This window comes from Lissotriton vulgaris, chromosome 10 (genome assembly GCF_964263255.1).
Source record: "Lissotriton vulgaris chromosome 10, aLisVul1.2, whole genome shotgun sequence".
Classification (NCBI taxonomy): domain Eukaryota; kingdom Metazoa; phylum Chordata; class Amphibia; order Caudata; family Salamandridae; genus Lissotriton; species Lissotriton vulgaris.
The window spans coordinates 895,100,356-895,116,132 of record NC_141698.1 but is presented as its reverse complement, the minus strand read 5'-3'; the positions used below and the strand labels follow the sequence as shown (position 1 = coordinate 895,116,132).

The window sequence follows — 15,777 nt, the reverse complement described above, 5'->3', positions numbered from 1 at the left end:
AACAGTACATAACATCTATATGATGATAGAAAGCCAGTTGCAATGGTTCGCTTTTTCTCAATTGTCGACGGCGTTTCGACCCTAGTATGGATGCAGGGTCTCTTCAGGACCTATGGTGTGGGGGACATCTGATTTCGAATTGACTAGAGTATACGTTGTGTGCCTGTGTCAGTCTTCCCGAGGTGCAATGACCATTGCACCTCGGGAAGACTGACGCTGGCGGTCTTGCTGCTAAAAGACAGGAAAGAAATTAACCCTTTTCCGGGAAATGCAAACAAGCACCCGCATTGAATGAAATAATTATTATAGGCTTCAGAATCTTCACGCAAGCCAGAGAATCTAAAGGACAGCCATTGTGCATCCCAGAATTCCTGTAACCCATACGCTTATTAGGGAACCTGGCTGGGTTTCCCTAGTAAGTATTTTACTTCACCTGCACACGGTTTGAGATACACTTTGTGGTTTACAAAAAGCGACCACTATCTTTTTTCATTTTTCAAGTACATAACATCTATATGATGATAGAATGCCAGTTGCAATGGTTCACTTTTTCTCATTTGTCGACGGCGTTTTGACCCGAGTATGGATGTAGGGTCCTTTCAGGACCTACGGTGTGGGGGACATCTGATTTCAAATTGGCTAGATTATACGTCTTGCATGTGATCAACCGTGTGCAGGTGAAGTAAAATACTAATTAGGGAAACCCAGCCGGGTTCCCTAATAAGCGTGCAGTTTGTAGCAATTCTGGGATGCACAATGGCTGTCCTTTAGATACTCTGGCTTGCAGGAAGATTCTGAAGACTGTAATAATTATTTCATTCAATGCGGGTGCTTGTTTGCATTTTCCGGAAAAGGGTTAATTTCTTTCCTGTCTTTTAGCAGCAAGACCGCCAGCGTCAGTCTTCCCGAGGTGCAATGGTAACGGCACCCCGGGAAGACTGACGCTGGTGCACAACGTATACTCCAGCCAATTCACTGAGTTCCCTCCCCCTATTGCGTTCTGCACAGCATTGACAGCCCGTGTTGAATGTTGCGGACTCCAAGTCCCAGTATGCATTGTCTCGGCACAGCTAGGTTATTGGTGTGGGTGGAGTCGAGAAAATGTAGTTTTGTGCCCACACAGGAGGGCGGGGTGGTCGATGGACGACGAACATCGCGGTGCCTGTCCCGTGTCCCCATTGACTGCAGCGCCCTTCCTCCCAGGTCAGTGATGAAAACAGGGACGGTCAAATGCGAGACTGTTTGCCTATCGAGATAAAATACCTCAGTCTGTTTCCTCTGCTCTGAGATTCTTGGCGGACTCCCGGGATTATTGATTCCTCGATTGTCTCTATGCTGCGAGCAGCGTGGTGCCAGTAAATCCCGGAGTCACTAGAAGCTGCACGGCCATCTCAACTGCGCATCTGGCTGCGCAGATTATATGACTTGAACACTTTCGAAGAAAAGACAAGATGCCACACGGGGAGTAAGGAACAGGGAGCCGTTTAATTCAGAGGTCCAGGTAATGGCGAATGCATTTCAGCTTAAGAGTCTTCTTCAGCTCCTTCCTCCTAAACGAATCAGCCCCAAATTATCTCCTCCTGTGGCTAAATATCTGTAGGCACTGAGTTCCCTCCCCCTATTGCGTTCTGCACAGCATTGACAGCCCGTGTTGAATGTTGCGGACTCCAAGTCCCAGTATGCATTGTCTCGGCACAGCTAGGTTGCTGGTGTGGGTGGAGTGGAGAAAATGTAGTTTTGTGCCCACACAGGAGGGCGGGGTGGTCGATGGACGACGAACATCGCGGTGCCTGTCCCGTGTCCCCATTGACTGCAGCGCCCTTCCTCCCAGGTCAGTGATGAAAACAGGGACGGTCAAATGCGAGACTGTTTGCCTATCGAGATAAAATACCTCAGTCTGTTTCCTCTGCTCTGAGATTCTTGGCGGACTCCCGGGATTATCGATTCCTCGATTGTCTCTATGCTGCGAGCAGCGTGGTGCCAGTAAATCCCGGAGTCACTTGAATCTGCAGGGCCATCTCAACTGCGCGTCTGGCTGCGCAGATTATATGACTTGAACACTTTTCGAAGAAAAGACAAGAGGCCACACGGGGAGTAAGGAACAGGTAGCCGTTTAATTCAGAGGTCCAGGTAATGGCGGATGCATTTCAGCTTAAGAGCCTTCTTCAGCGCCTTCCTCCTAAACGAATCAGCCCCAAATGATCTCCTCCTGTGACTAAATATCTGCAGGCACTGATATATATATATATATATATATATATATATATAGATATATATATATATATCTATATATATATATATATATATATATATATATATATATATATATATATATATATATATATATACCGTTATTGTATGAAATTGTATGAAATTGGGGTATTAGTTGAGAAGAGTGACTGACTACCCACCTCAAATAAAAATCACAATCCTTGTCAGGGTGAAGTAATAAAGTCACTACATTACCCTGAGCTCAACCCCTTGGTAGCTATAGCATTGACCAGACAAGAAATGTGTAAGTTATGTATATAGCACCAACACAGTAATAGATTCAAAACACAACAAAAGGAAAATCCCAACCTAATCTGGAAGAATAGTTTACATTTTACATTTTATTGATTAAAATAGCACCAAAGCAATTAAAGTTCAATAAAGGAAACTAAACAAATGAATTTGAAAGTTTAAAATAAAAATAGCACCAAAAAGCGCTAAGCATCAACCTCAATCTGCTTGGCTTGACAAGCACCAAGGCAGAAGTTATGGGTGACCACAATGGAGTGTGGGTAGGATACAGAAACCAGGTTCTACCAATTCAGACGTTTTCCTCCTGACTCAGTTTCTGGAATGAAAATCTAAAACCTTCAGAGGAGCAAGGCAGCATGCAACGGCCAAAGGGGGCTCATCAACATTGGATATCTGTTGGATGAGGTCTCAGTGAAGTGCTGACTTTTGGCAGAAAAGTTGCAAGCATGTAAAATTTGAAATTTTCCCCCAGACATGGTCCCTCATCGGAGAGATACTTTTGGTGCCTTTACCCAGTGAAGATGTCTATTTTCAGACTTAGTTACATTTTTGCGACCTTGGATTCTTCCAGCAGGGCAAGGCAGTAGGCTATAGCTTAAAAAGGGTCCACAGGGCCAGACTCCTTCCCATCAAGGTCCTGCTGAATACAATTGGAGGTCAGCCTTATCACCCTAGGAGCCCACGTCTTTGTCCTAGGTGCAAGAAACAGCAGATCCAGTCCTCCGCAGCCCTTATTAGTTAAGAGACAGCAGGTTTAGCCTTTTTCTGTTCCCACAGGCCCAGTAGTGCCTGGCACCACCCTGTTTCAGTAGTACCTGGCAACAGCCTGTTGGTGAGGTGACACCCTAACCAATAGGGCAAATGTTACCAAGGGTAAGCAACATTTCCTGTGTTCTCTCCTGCAAACAATCCCACTCTACCCCTCTCTGCCTAAAGATTGTGGAACCCTTCTCCCATTGTGCAGAGCCTGTGTGTCCACCACATTGGAGTGGTAATGGAAATGAACAGCACCTCCTCAGTGGTCTCTCTATACCAGTTATGAGGCCAGCTCCCCTCCCACTGTGATTGGAAACTGCTTGGCAGAGAGAACAAAAAATCACCCTGCCCAAGTGTCATCTAACATTTGCTTGTGGCAGGGTAGGCCTTCCATGAAATTAATTAAGTTCCTGGCCACAGCCTGCTGCTTGTGCTGTTAAGGAAAATAAAACAACACCTCCCAAACCAAAGGCCTTTGTCTCTGCTCTGGGAGCAGAGACAAGGGGTGCTGTTCAGCTGCTGTATGACAGTTGGAGGTCATGGACATGGATTCCCAGAGATTTTAGGCAGGGAAAAAGTAACTTTCTAAAAGTACCTTTTCCTTATTTAGTATTAAAAAAATTAATTTTTAATAGCTATTAAATAGAGTCCTTCAACTCTATTTTTAGCTGACAAGTGGAATTTGCAGTTTAAAAACTGCAACAAAACCAGTACAATGTTAGGCCTGAAGCCTTGTTTGTACTGTCACTGTAGTGGGTGGGGCAATAAGTGTTGTAGACAACTAGTGATATTTAATTACAAGACCTAGGTACACTTGGTACCAAATACTAGGGACTTATAGGTAACCTAAATATGCCACTTAGGGGCATATCAATTTCATCATGTTGAAAGGGGGAGGATAGGCACTATGCAACTCATTAGCTGGGGTAAATTGCACAGAGTTCTACAGCCAACAAAAACAGATAAGGCAACAATCTGAGAGTACAGCATGCAAAATATGATAATTTCTTACAGATATTTATAGGATGTTTCCGGTATCTCATCATCCATTCGTCTGTCACCGTGTCATTCATATTCTTAGGCCACCCACCAAAGCATACAGCATGGGGCACATGGCCAGCAGACATCAGCAATTGGCTTACCTCTCTGTGAGTGACAAGACTCTGTTCTTGCACAATGTACACATATAAAGGTAGTCCACTTTGCCAGTATTTAATAAATACATTAATGAGCATTAGCACAGCCAAATGTTTGGCATACAGCACCAGACCTATTGGCTTTCCCAATGCTTGCTTATTTTGTAACCTGGATAATAACAATGAAGCCTGCACCAGGAAACATAGAGACACAAGGCCACCAGGCCACTCAAATAAATTAGAAGACTAAACTGCTAAATGAAACATTCGAAGATTTTTTTTGCCTTAACTGTTGTTTAACTACTGAATATTTGTACATGCACCCCTCTGGCCATCATAGAATTTCACCTTTTTCACTTTTGATTTGTCGTTGATATCTCCTGCAGCCAGTGCAATTTTTGTGCACCACCCTTTGTCTGAATACATTGCTATTCTGAGTCTATTTTGTTTCTTTTTGAGCTAGTCCTAATACCCCTCTACCCACTAACTCTGATTCAACATCTAAAGTTATGTAGATATCTTCATGTGTTCCAGCTTGAGAGTTGAGATGTTTCTCATTGCTCATGTCGGATATCTTAGAAACCTTTCCATTGTCAGGCAAACTCAGTTCTACCACCCACACAAGTTCGATAAACTATGGAAGAAAACCTACTACTATTGAAACTTTGGATTGTATACTTCTCAATGCATCGTTAGGCACCAAATTATCTACTCATGCCCTTCTGTCTCCCTTCCACCTCCACCTGCATACATCTGGTGACATTTGGTGTGGTATTGTGACTATGCCACCAGTGCCACATCATGATACACGGACCAGAAATATATAGCTCATATTGATTTTGCTTTATGCATTTCGCCGTCTGTTATATGATTCTGCCTCTGTCTTGATATACACTATCATGTTGTCCTTTTCTAATAGCTTAAACTTGAAATTGAACAGCTTTAGTATACTGGCAAAGAGCAAAATGCACTATTTTGAAATTATTTCTTGGAAACTTTGAATTAAATGAAAACTTGTCCTATTTTTTCATATGTTTATTGTTAATAATGATTTTTTCCCATTTACAAAATGAAATATTATGTCATCATTTTTTATGAAAAAAAATTTAAGGGAAGAACTTGAAGACTGTAGCCCTATAGAAAGCAGGGTACTCTCAGAAGGTATGACCTCCAAGACTATCTTGTATACTTACTTACTCATGAATAACAGACCTGACAATCTCTACCTCCTCAGGTTCAAATAGGAGGTTGAACTGAGACCAATAAAGGTATTGACTGGGAAGCAGCCCTAATGCATTCTTGTGAAGTGGTGATAAAAACAAGCCTGAGGCTTAGACAGTTGAAGGTACTGCACAGCCTATTTCACAGGCAATGGTTGTTTGAGATGGGTAGAGCACAGACTTATAATTGTTTACATTGTGAGGATGGGGAGGGGTCTTTTTTCATTTAGTATGGGAATGCCCACATTATTTTCATTATATAGAGGCAGAGAAGGTGATTTATAGTGTGTGAGGCTGGCTAAAGAAAATTTGGTGTGGACCCTGGATGGCCTATTATAATCTAGACTGGGAGTCTGAAACATACCCTAATGCCCTGATAGGGAGAGATGTCACCCTAGGGGAAGAAGAACCCTCTGTGCCACTGAGAGCACAGCACGAAGATTGCTGAGGATGGAGCGGGTGAGGAGAGCTCACCGTTGGGTGGTTCACCCCCCCCCCTGTCGCTGTCTTTCAATGTTATATATGTTAATTCAACCAGGATTGCCTTTGTATTTTCATTTATTGTGTGGCGATTGTACAGGTCATGGTGGTGAGGTTTCACTTTAAGATGTAAAACGCAATAAAACAGTACAAAAAGTAATAAATAAAATGTTCTGGTTGGAAAGCAATGCATTGTGCTATTCTGTCAAAAGGACATCTCACTGTGATTGCCTTTACTACTTTCTAGATACAACTTAAACTTGAGGAACCTGTTTTAGATCTGCTGTGTAAACTGCTGGTAAGTCTCTCTCCCCTTTGGTTTATCTTGGGATTCCCCTAAACAGAGAGAACATTGCCCTGTCACTTACCTTGTATCAGACACCAGGGGTACCTCTTTCAGCAGTGATGAGGGTCCTGAACTCCCCTGACCTGTTGATTAAGGTCCTACTGGTTCAAAATGTCCTGCAGCAAGAGATCATGAAGCTACAACTTCTGTGTCTCTGCTAGGAAGCCATCTTAAAAATAATTACAGTTAAAACACTAACTTATTTATTTTTCTTTTCACAACTAGTGAAGGATGGAATGTACTCTGCCATACACTTAAAGGCACCAGTATTAACTATGATTTAACTTTAGTAAGTAACAGCATCAAGTCTCATTGCACTTATCATGACAAAAGAAAAATGAATGGGCTTATAATACATGCCCTTTTCCGCAAGAAGCTCTGTCTGCATCCTTTCCAAAGTCAAAACAGAGTAATTCCACCCTATGTGTATTACTCTATCACAGTAAATTTCAGCCTCTGTGGGAAATAATCATATTATGCTATCATGCTCACAACGCTAACACCTTCAAGCCAAAAAATGTCAGGTGTTAAGGTCCATTAGAGAGATCTGAAGCATTAGACAAATAAATGCCTTGTCCACATCATAGCAGATTAGTTTTGTTGTCAAGCTACTGTTATACTCCAAAAAGATTTTTTAATGTCAAGTTAATTAAAACTCACAATTAAAATACATTGTTTATAAAAGAAAGTATATCAAGGATAAAAAGTTGGTCATCAAAAGTTAAAAAATTGTAGTTCATATAATTGGTTGGTCTGTCGGTGTGCCTCGTTTGGGTCGCCAACCCAAGAATGCTCAGTGTCACTGTCTGGCTATTGCACTGTTACATCTTTTTGTGCTTCCTTGATCCTCATTGCCACTGCGTCAAGGAATTTTGTAATTCTGCAGTTTAGTTGAGTCTCTTGCGGGTTGAAACACAGTTTAACTGTCTGTCGACAGGATCTAATCCCCTTTTGATTCCAAATTACACGTAGTAGTGTTCTCCTTATGTCAGTTAAACCTGGGCAAATACAAATTATGTGGGTTAGATCTTCAGAGCCTGCTCCGCAGAGACGGCAAGTTTGGTCTTCCTTGTTCCTTTCCCATGGGGCCAAGTGAAGGAGAATTGGTAATATGCCTAGGCGCAGCTTTAATAATTTCTCCTTGGTCTTCTGTTTGAACCCATGGTGTAGGTACACTTGGGGCTTTAAAGTTTTGTAGTCATTTAAGACTAACCATCCATGGGCCCTTTTTGCCAGAGTTTTTTTTTCTTCCAGTAGCGATGTTATTTTTGTTGCTTTTGTTACTAGCTTTTTAAAGCTCTTGTGGTCTACTGTGCTGTTCCAGAGGCCAGTCAGTTCGAGACTTCCTAGAGATTCTGTCAGATACTCTCTAGCGTGCGATCGTTCTCGTCTTTGCAGTTCGGTCCAAAGGTGGGTATTTAGGGTGCCTGGCTCTGCAATTCTGATCTTGTGCCAGCATTTTATAAAGCTACCCCTTCTTTCCACTGTTTGTTTTTGTACCCCGAACTCCAGATGAATTTGTGCAGGAGATGCATAGCTGGGTAGCTGAAAGATTGACCTATAGGTTTTGGCGATCACCTTGTCGAGTGTCAATGCATCTCTTCCGAAAGTGGATTTGCTTCCATATGTTAGTGACGGTTGGAGACGGGCTCTTAGTACCTGTAGAAAAGGATCAAGCGTGTGGTCTGGCAGAATCTTCTTCAAGGGTTTCATCCCGAGGTGGCTGATGATTCCTTTTCAGTGTAGCAACTCTAATTGGGGTTTAAATGACCCTCTGTTGTCCACCAGAGCACCCAGGTACTTGTAGCACGTTACTTGGTCCAGTTTTGGTCCGTCCAAAAACCAATTGTTCTTCCTGATCTTTTTGTAGTTCACTGCCATGATTCTTGTTTTTTTTCAGGTTGGTGGTTAGGCCGTTGCGGTGTGAGAATAAGCTAGTGGTTTTTAGAAGATGTTGGAGGCCTATTGGGGTGCGACTTATTAAAACGAGATCGTTGGCATAGAGGAGATTGGTCAGCGTAATGTCCCCCAACCGTGGGGCATGCGATTTGGTGTTGTCCAATTCCTCTGGTAGGTCTTCCAGTTAAAGGTTGAACAAGCTCGGGGCTAGGACACACCCTGGTTTCAGGCCGGTGGAGGTGTTAATACGCCTTGATAGGTGCGTCCCGTCACCCAGCTTGATCCTGACCCAAGTGTTGGTGTGGAGTAGAATGAGTTGGTTCAAGAGGGGGTATGGTATTCCCCATTTTTCGAGCTTTTGCCATAGTTTACCCCGGTCCACATGGTCAAAGGCTGAGCTGTAATCTATGAAGCTCAAGAACAGTGGGTTCTTTCCCAATTTTGCCACATCTGTTAGTAACGACAGAGCCATAATGTTGGTGGAAGTTCCCTGTCCTCTACAGAATCCTGTTTGAGTTGGTGGAATTATGTGGTTTGTCTCTGCCCACGATGTCAGTTCTTCTAGTAGTATGCCCGCGTAATACTTTGCCTCTATATCTAATAGGGCAATCAGCCGATAGTTACCAGGATTACTCCTGTCTCCTTGCTTGTAGATTGGGCTTATGATAGATCCTTTCCAGGATTCCGGACATGTTTCTAGTTCCATAGTGCTCGTAAAGAGTGGCACTAATGTGTTGCTCCAGAGTCATGCTTGAATATTGCCGGTGGAATCCCATTTGGGCGCGGGGCTCCTTCCATTTTTCCCTTCTTGATTTGGGTTTTAATCTGGTTTGCGGTTATTTTAATGTCATTTTCAATGCTGAGTGTCGATGTACTGTTATTCTTTGCCCCCCCGCCTTCTCTTGATTGTATTGTGCTCTTGTACTTTCTACTGCAGTTCTAAGCCCTTTTTCAAACTTTCTTTTTTCGCTGTTCTCCGTATTAGGCTCTTTTTCTTGTGTTATCGGGCCTGAATGGTTGTTTTCTTTGGGTTGGTTGAAGTGGTTTTGCAAATAGTCTGCCCAGGCTGGCTCTGATATATGTGAGCTTATCCCGTGATGCCCTGGTCGCTGCAAACTGTGAACCGTTTTCCAAAAGTTGGCGCTGTTTTTTAGTTTGGAATCATACTTTATTATTGCCCAGAGTTCGTCGTTCGCCTGCCTCTTGTTTTCTCAAATTTCCTTTTTTAGGCTTACTTTTAGACCGCGTAGGTTGTGTTGTAAGTGTTCTTTTGTGGGCTGTATGCGCAGTTGTTTCAAAGTTTGCTTGATATCCCTTTTGAGGCTTTTTATCTCCGGTGTACTTGTCTTTCTCATTGCACTCTTCGAGGATTTGCCTTTAGACGTTCTTGGTTTGGTTGCGTGTTTGGTCCCGAGGGCCTTTGTGAACCCTTCCCAGACCTCTATTTGATTTGCAGCCGAGTTTCCTTGCTGTATTAGCTCCTTTGCGTCGGTAGAGAGTGCTTCAATGTTGTCTTGTTTAAATCTGATGCATTTGAAGTCTGTTATGTATTCAGAGCCGTTGGTAGCCCTGACTTCCTTGGAGTTTCCACTAAGGGTATTTAAGACAATTTCTGGCGGCAGATGGTCTCTTTGATCGCTGTCGCCCAATTGAAATGATCTGATGGCATCAAATAGGGAGAGGGTTACAAATGTGTAGTCTAGGTAAGAGGAGGATGTGACAAAGTGGTAAGTTGCTGCTGGGGGAGTGTCTTCTTCAAACCGGCCATTCAGTGCTCTTAAGTTCAGTTGCTCTAGGTCTTTTAGCAGTTGTGTTGAATATTTTGTTGGTTTTATTGCCGGCACTTGTGCTTGCACTGGTATTCCCCATGCTCTGTTGAGTTCTTGTGCTAGTTTGTTGTCCGCTGCGGTGCCAAAGAGAAAGAGATTAAAGTCTCCTGCCAGGATTATGTCCTCAACTTCCCCCTCAGTCAAGATTCTTGCTGTTTCCTTGGCCAATTCTCTTGCACCCTTCTGCTTGTGCTTCGGGTGTATGTAGGAGTTGATTATTACAAGAGGGTGATCTGGCTTCCTTGTGTTGAGTGTAATGACTGCCGCCTGTATCACGTTAGGAGCTATGGTTTTAGTTTTTATTTCCCTCATTGATCCTATTGTGAGTATTGAGGCAAGGATCGTTAATCCTCCTGAGCTGTGGCCAAAAGATGAGGTCCTGGTTGCAGGGAAGGTTTGCATCATATATCCCTCCAGGGTTATCTCTTCTACTTCCTAGGTTTCTTGTAGTAGTATTAAATCAAATGACCTTAGGTATTTTAATGTTTCCTGATCGTCCAGTTTGTCAGTCAGACCGTTGGTGTTCCAGATGCATATTCTGAGGGGAGATGAATTTGCAGGTGCCGGGGGCTCTGCTGGGTGCTCCTGTCAATGCCCACCTCTGTTGGTTATTGTTCGCAGAATTATGTCAGGGTTCGTTGTTGGAGGTTTTGTTGTTACCGCTTGAATATGGGATGACCTGCCTTGGTAGCCTGGTGACTGGCTGAGTGCTCCTTTTAATATTGATGTGGCTTTGGGGCGATGTTCTCTTTTGCTTTCTTTTAAGAATGGCGTTGGGTAGAATGGCCTTCTGCCTGGTTCAAGTTTTATTCCCCACTGTGCGAATTCGTTATACTTTTCTAGGATACGATCGACCAAGTCATTTGTAGACCATGTTGTCTTAGTTGTTTCTGAGTTATTCTGTACAGATGCAGGTTGAAATTCGATTTGAAGTAGATCGGTTGAAGAAATTCCCTCCAGGCCCTCAATTGAGTTAATCAGTTTTATAATGTTCCCTCTATTCAAGATGTCCACTCTGCCTCTGGATTTGTACTCTGGAACAAATATTAATATGTCTGTCTTGTTGGACGAAGTAGCGCGTGTTGGTTGGACTGCAGTTTGGACGGGGTCGTTAGCCCTGTTGAAAGGTTGGCTACAGTTGAAATCTGTTGTGACGGTGGTTTCTCTTGGTTCGCGGTATTCGTGATCCTGCTCTAGAGCCGGCAGGCTCTCGTTTTGTGGCGTGGAGGTGTGACTACTAGTTGTGTTGCATTCGTTGGTTGCTCGCTCGGGGCTTTTCCGCTGTTGTGTGGTTTGTGTCTTTATCTTCTCCTTATGCCCAGGGTGATCGATTGTTGTTGTAAATACTTCTATTGAGTTTGTTTTTTTTTGTTTGTCGGAGGTTCATGCGGGAAACAGTTTTTCCCCTGGAGTCAGTTTTTTGCCTGCGAGCGGAGTCCACTCTGCCTCATTGTAGGAAGATGCAGTCTCATCTTGTTCCTCCTGGCAAACAGGCTCCTTTTGTTGCCTTTCCTGCTCTTGGATGATAACTATCGTTTTCCTGTCCTGCCTTTCCTCTTTTGTTTCCGGCGGGTTCATGAGTTAGTTGGCACTGCTGTGCTCCTTACTTCGGGAGACGGGAGGGTTGAAAGTACATTATTTGGCAATTGGATGGCTTTGGGAGAGCAAGTCTTCTCATTTTGGTGTAACTTATTCTCTGTTTTTGGCGGTTTTCCATTTGGTTGTAGGTCCCTGATGTCATTTCCCTAAGTGGCTGGGTCTGTTGGGACCGGTGCCATGATTGGTTTCAGGTCGTTCAGAAGGCTCTCTAGCATTGTTGGTAGCATCGCTAGCTTGTTTATTATTGGGAGGCAGTCGCATTCTGTTTTTGCTAGCGCTGAAAGTTCTGCTGCTTCCTGTCCCCTTTTTATAAAACCGTTTAGGTCGCCTAGTTTCCTCTCAATCCCTGAGGTAAACTCGGCTAGCGTTTGTAGTACTGTTAACTGCATGTCTAATTTTTATGATTGATATTGTAAAGCTGTTGCAGATAATTGTATTGTATTTAGTAGATTTGCCCAGAACGCGGTGAACGAGCTTTTGCTCTCGTTCTCCAGTCTGCTGGTGCTAGAGATTTTGGTGGGTTTTAGTTTGTAAGCCACCACTAAGTCATGCCACTCCTGTGATGCAAGGAAAGTCATGTTGTTAGCTGTGGCATTGGGGTTCTCTTTTTTCTGACTTTTAGGTGGGTTGGGTATGTTAAAACGGCCTGTGTCACTCTGCTCTTTAGGGGCCATTTGGAGAGAGTTTCGCGTGCTCGTGGGTGTAGATGGGGGGGTGCTACTTGGTTGCGGTGTTACTTCCATTCCGTCCTGTTCACTTGGGGCTTTTTGCTGCGGCGATCGGACTGATAGATCGCCCCAGTCATGTAGATCTTGAAGTTCAGAAATGATGAAAGCATCTAGTGCTCTGTTTACTCTTGGCCCTCTTGGAGTGGTGTCCTTGAGTGGAAAGCTTTCTGTTTTTATCCTTCCGAGGAGAGTCTGTGTGTTTTGGGGACTCCTCAATGTCATATTTAGTGAGCTGCTAGACTCCTCTGTCCGATCTGTTGTTGTGCAGGCTGTGACGCCTTTTTCCTTGTTGATTGTTGGCCCGCTTTCAGTTGATACCTTCTGCGAATTGCCGATGTGGATGTCCACCACTACAAGTTTTGAGGGTCTTTCTGCTTCTGATGGTTGTTGTGCTTCTAGTGGGGGATATTCTATCTTCCCAGGTTCCAGAGGGGTGGGTAGATGTTCTATATTTCCGTTTTTGTAAAGATTGTGGAGTTTTGCTAGCTGGTTCTCCGTCTATAGTTATAAGGTCTTCAGTTCTGACTCTTTTTAAACCTTTGGTTGGTTTGCTTGGTTTTCCTAAATTTTATTCGTTTTTTGGGCCCCTTGTAGTTGGTGAGTAGTTGTCTTTAGTGGGTTCCGAGCCAAATTTTGAACTCCAAAAAAATGGTTTGGGGGAGCAGTTGTGCCCATGCTCCAAGACCATGAACAGCTCTCTAGGTATGATCCTATTTTTAGACACTGGCTGTAATGACAGAACATACAACTTGGAAGTGGTAGCCATCAGGTTGCTTTTTTAATCTAAGACTTCGAAGAACTTGTTGGACGGCATGCACTCCTCTCCTTTAGAACATTTTCTACTGCAATCTTGCATCAATCAACCTCAAATCCTTTAGGCATATAGAGAACTTTCCTGGGTTTTGAACACATGGTGGAATTTAGTTTTTGGGGCGAATGTTGTACCTACAATGCAGTGTACATCATTTTTGTATGTAATTACATTATTTTATAGTACATTCACATTAATGGGGTGCCTACAGGTGTTTATAAATTGGCATATAATATCAAGTAATAATAATGTGAAGTAATAATCTGCATGTTACAAGAGAGTATGAAAACCGCCAAAGAGGTGCATTCAAATGCCATTGTTTTTGGTGACAAATGCAAAAACCACAGTTGATGGACAGAATGCAGAACAATGTCATACATTCACTCCAGTACAGAGATCTAGGCCTAAATCCATCGTTTATTTTTTTTTTATTTTTTTTTTAGGCGCAGGGTACATTAAATGAGATAACTACCTCTGTTTTACATATTAGCAGCAAAAGACACCTTTAGGTTTGCAAGACAGTTTTGAATTGTCTTAAAAGTCGTAGTGAATAAGATCAAAAGAGGTTTTGGGTTAACGACATCTGACATCCCAGATCATCTGCATTCAGAGCAATAGAAGGAATTTAAAAGAGCAAATCCCTATTAGTTTCCCTGAAAATAGGCACCAGTATTTTTTATGAAGAACACAAATAAAAGGTTTTCAGGGGGAGACCAGCCAGGGAGCAACCCAAAAATTGATGTGGTATAAAATAGGGTTTTCTCTGAAGGGAGAAATGTTGTTCTCCTTTGGAAGCTATAGTTATTTGGTGCAAATACACTAATGTGTTGCAGCAACATATTAGAAATACTTATTTCTTACATTTCCAATTGCGTATTTGTTTATTGTTATGAGTCCACTTTGGAAGATGTAATAGTTAAGTACTCCTGACATGCTTTGTGAATTCAAATAAATGTGTACATTTCTTCACAATATAGTAGTAGCCTTACAGAATCTAAATTCTAACTTTTGTTGTGAATTGGACCCTACGTTAATAAAGAAACTGTCACAAAAAGAGGCCGTACATTGTATTGTGGTTTTTATAAGAATGGTGCCTCTCCTGGAAAATAACTATGTGTCTACATGAGTGAGGACGCTTGTTTCCCTCCCAAGGAGCTGTAGATAACCAAGGCACCTAGTTGGCATGTCTGTGTTAACGGTGGTTGGTCAAAAATCTACTCTATTCTTTCAACATATTTCTTGTTGGGCACAGGTTGCTGCTTTGTTCCAGCTGATGAGATCTACCCCTGTATTGCCAATCAGATATGCAAATGCCTTGCTAATTTCTGCCTTTTCTATCCTTCCTCAACTAAAGAATAATGCCATTGGTAAAGTAGCAAAGGCAGTTAACTCTGGATCCCCTTTAGACCCTGCCCCACAGACATTTTGCTGAGAGGAGGTGATACTATTTTATCATCTTTGACCAACCTATATAATCTCTAGTTGCAAAAAGGACAAGTTCCCAACCACTGGAAACACGCAGCTATTAGTTCATTGCTGTAGAAATCCTCCTTGGACCCCGACAAGACAGAGAATTACAGGCCTATATCTCCACTCCCTGGTGCAAGCAATATTTTAGAGAGGGTGGTCAATAGACATCTGACCAGTTTCCTGGAATTGCATAATCTTTTACATCCAACTCAAACTGGATTTAGACCAGGGTATGGCGTCAAGACGGCCCTCCTAGTAGCAATGGAAGACCATAGGAGAATACTGGCTCATGGTGGCTCAGCTGCGCTCATCCTTTTGGATATGAGTGAAGCTTTTGACACTGTTTCTCACCCTATTCTGCAAAGTAGGCTGGAGGTGCTAGGAACTTAAGACAAAATACTAAATTTGCTGACCTCCTTTATGGAAAATAGAAGTTTCCAGGTTAGTGTGGGACCCTGCCAGTCGAAGGTCCATCAGCTCAAATGCAGAGTACCCTGGAGCTCATCCTTAAGCCCTACTCTTTTTATTGTATTTATGCGCCTCTTGGCTGACATCATTTGCTCAGCAGGTGTTATGATGGTCTCATACACTGACGACACCCAGATTGCAATCTCTCTTGCTTCTAACATCTGTCAAACCCAGGCCTATTTACAAGACTGTATGGACCAGGTAAATGCTTGGATGCACAATAGGCACCTTAAACTAAATGGCTACAAGACAGAGGGCATGTTGGCCTGTAACAGTTCTTCCTTCTGTAATAATATTTCCTGGCCCCCATGCCTGGGTGATCATCCCTCTACAAAAGAGAAAGTTAAGAGCCTGGGAGTATCCCTTGATAAGGACCTTACCATGGCATCACAGGCCACGAAATTGGTGGGACATGTGTTGATCTTTTGAGAGCTCCCAGGAAGACGTTCAAATGGCTTCCAATTGAAACTCGCAGAACAGTAATACAAGATCTCATTTTGTCACGCTTAGAT

General features: G+C 43.0%; 1 protein-coding gene across 1 annotated transcript in view; it reads left to right on the top strand.

The window, feature by feature from the left end:
* LOC147688972 (uncharacterized) overlaps positions 1–8,373 on the top strand; it is a 39,434-nt gene extending 31,061 nt beyond the window's left edge. Inside the window, exons 8-9 of the mRNA XM_086939850.1 lie at positions 6,363–6,413; positions 8,362–8,373. Of these exons, the coding sequence (XP_086795976.1) occupies positions 6,363–6,413; positions 8,362–8,373 (63 nt within the window). The remainder of the gene's footprint in view (positions 1–6,362; positions 6,414–8,361) is intronic.
* Positions 8,374–15,777: the final 7,404 nt, after the last annotated feature.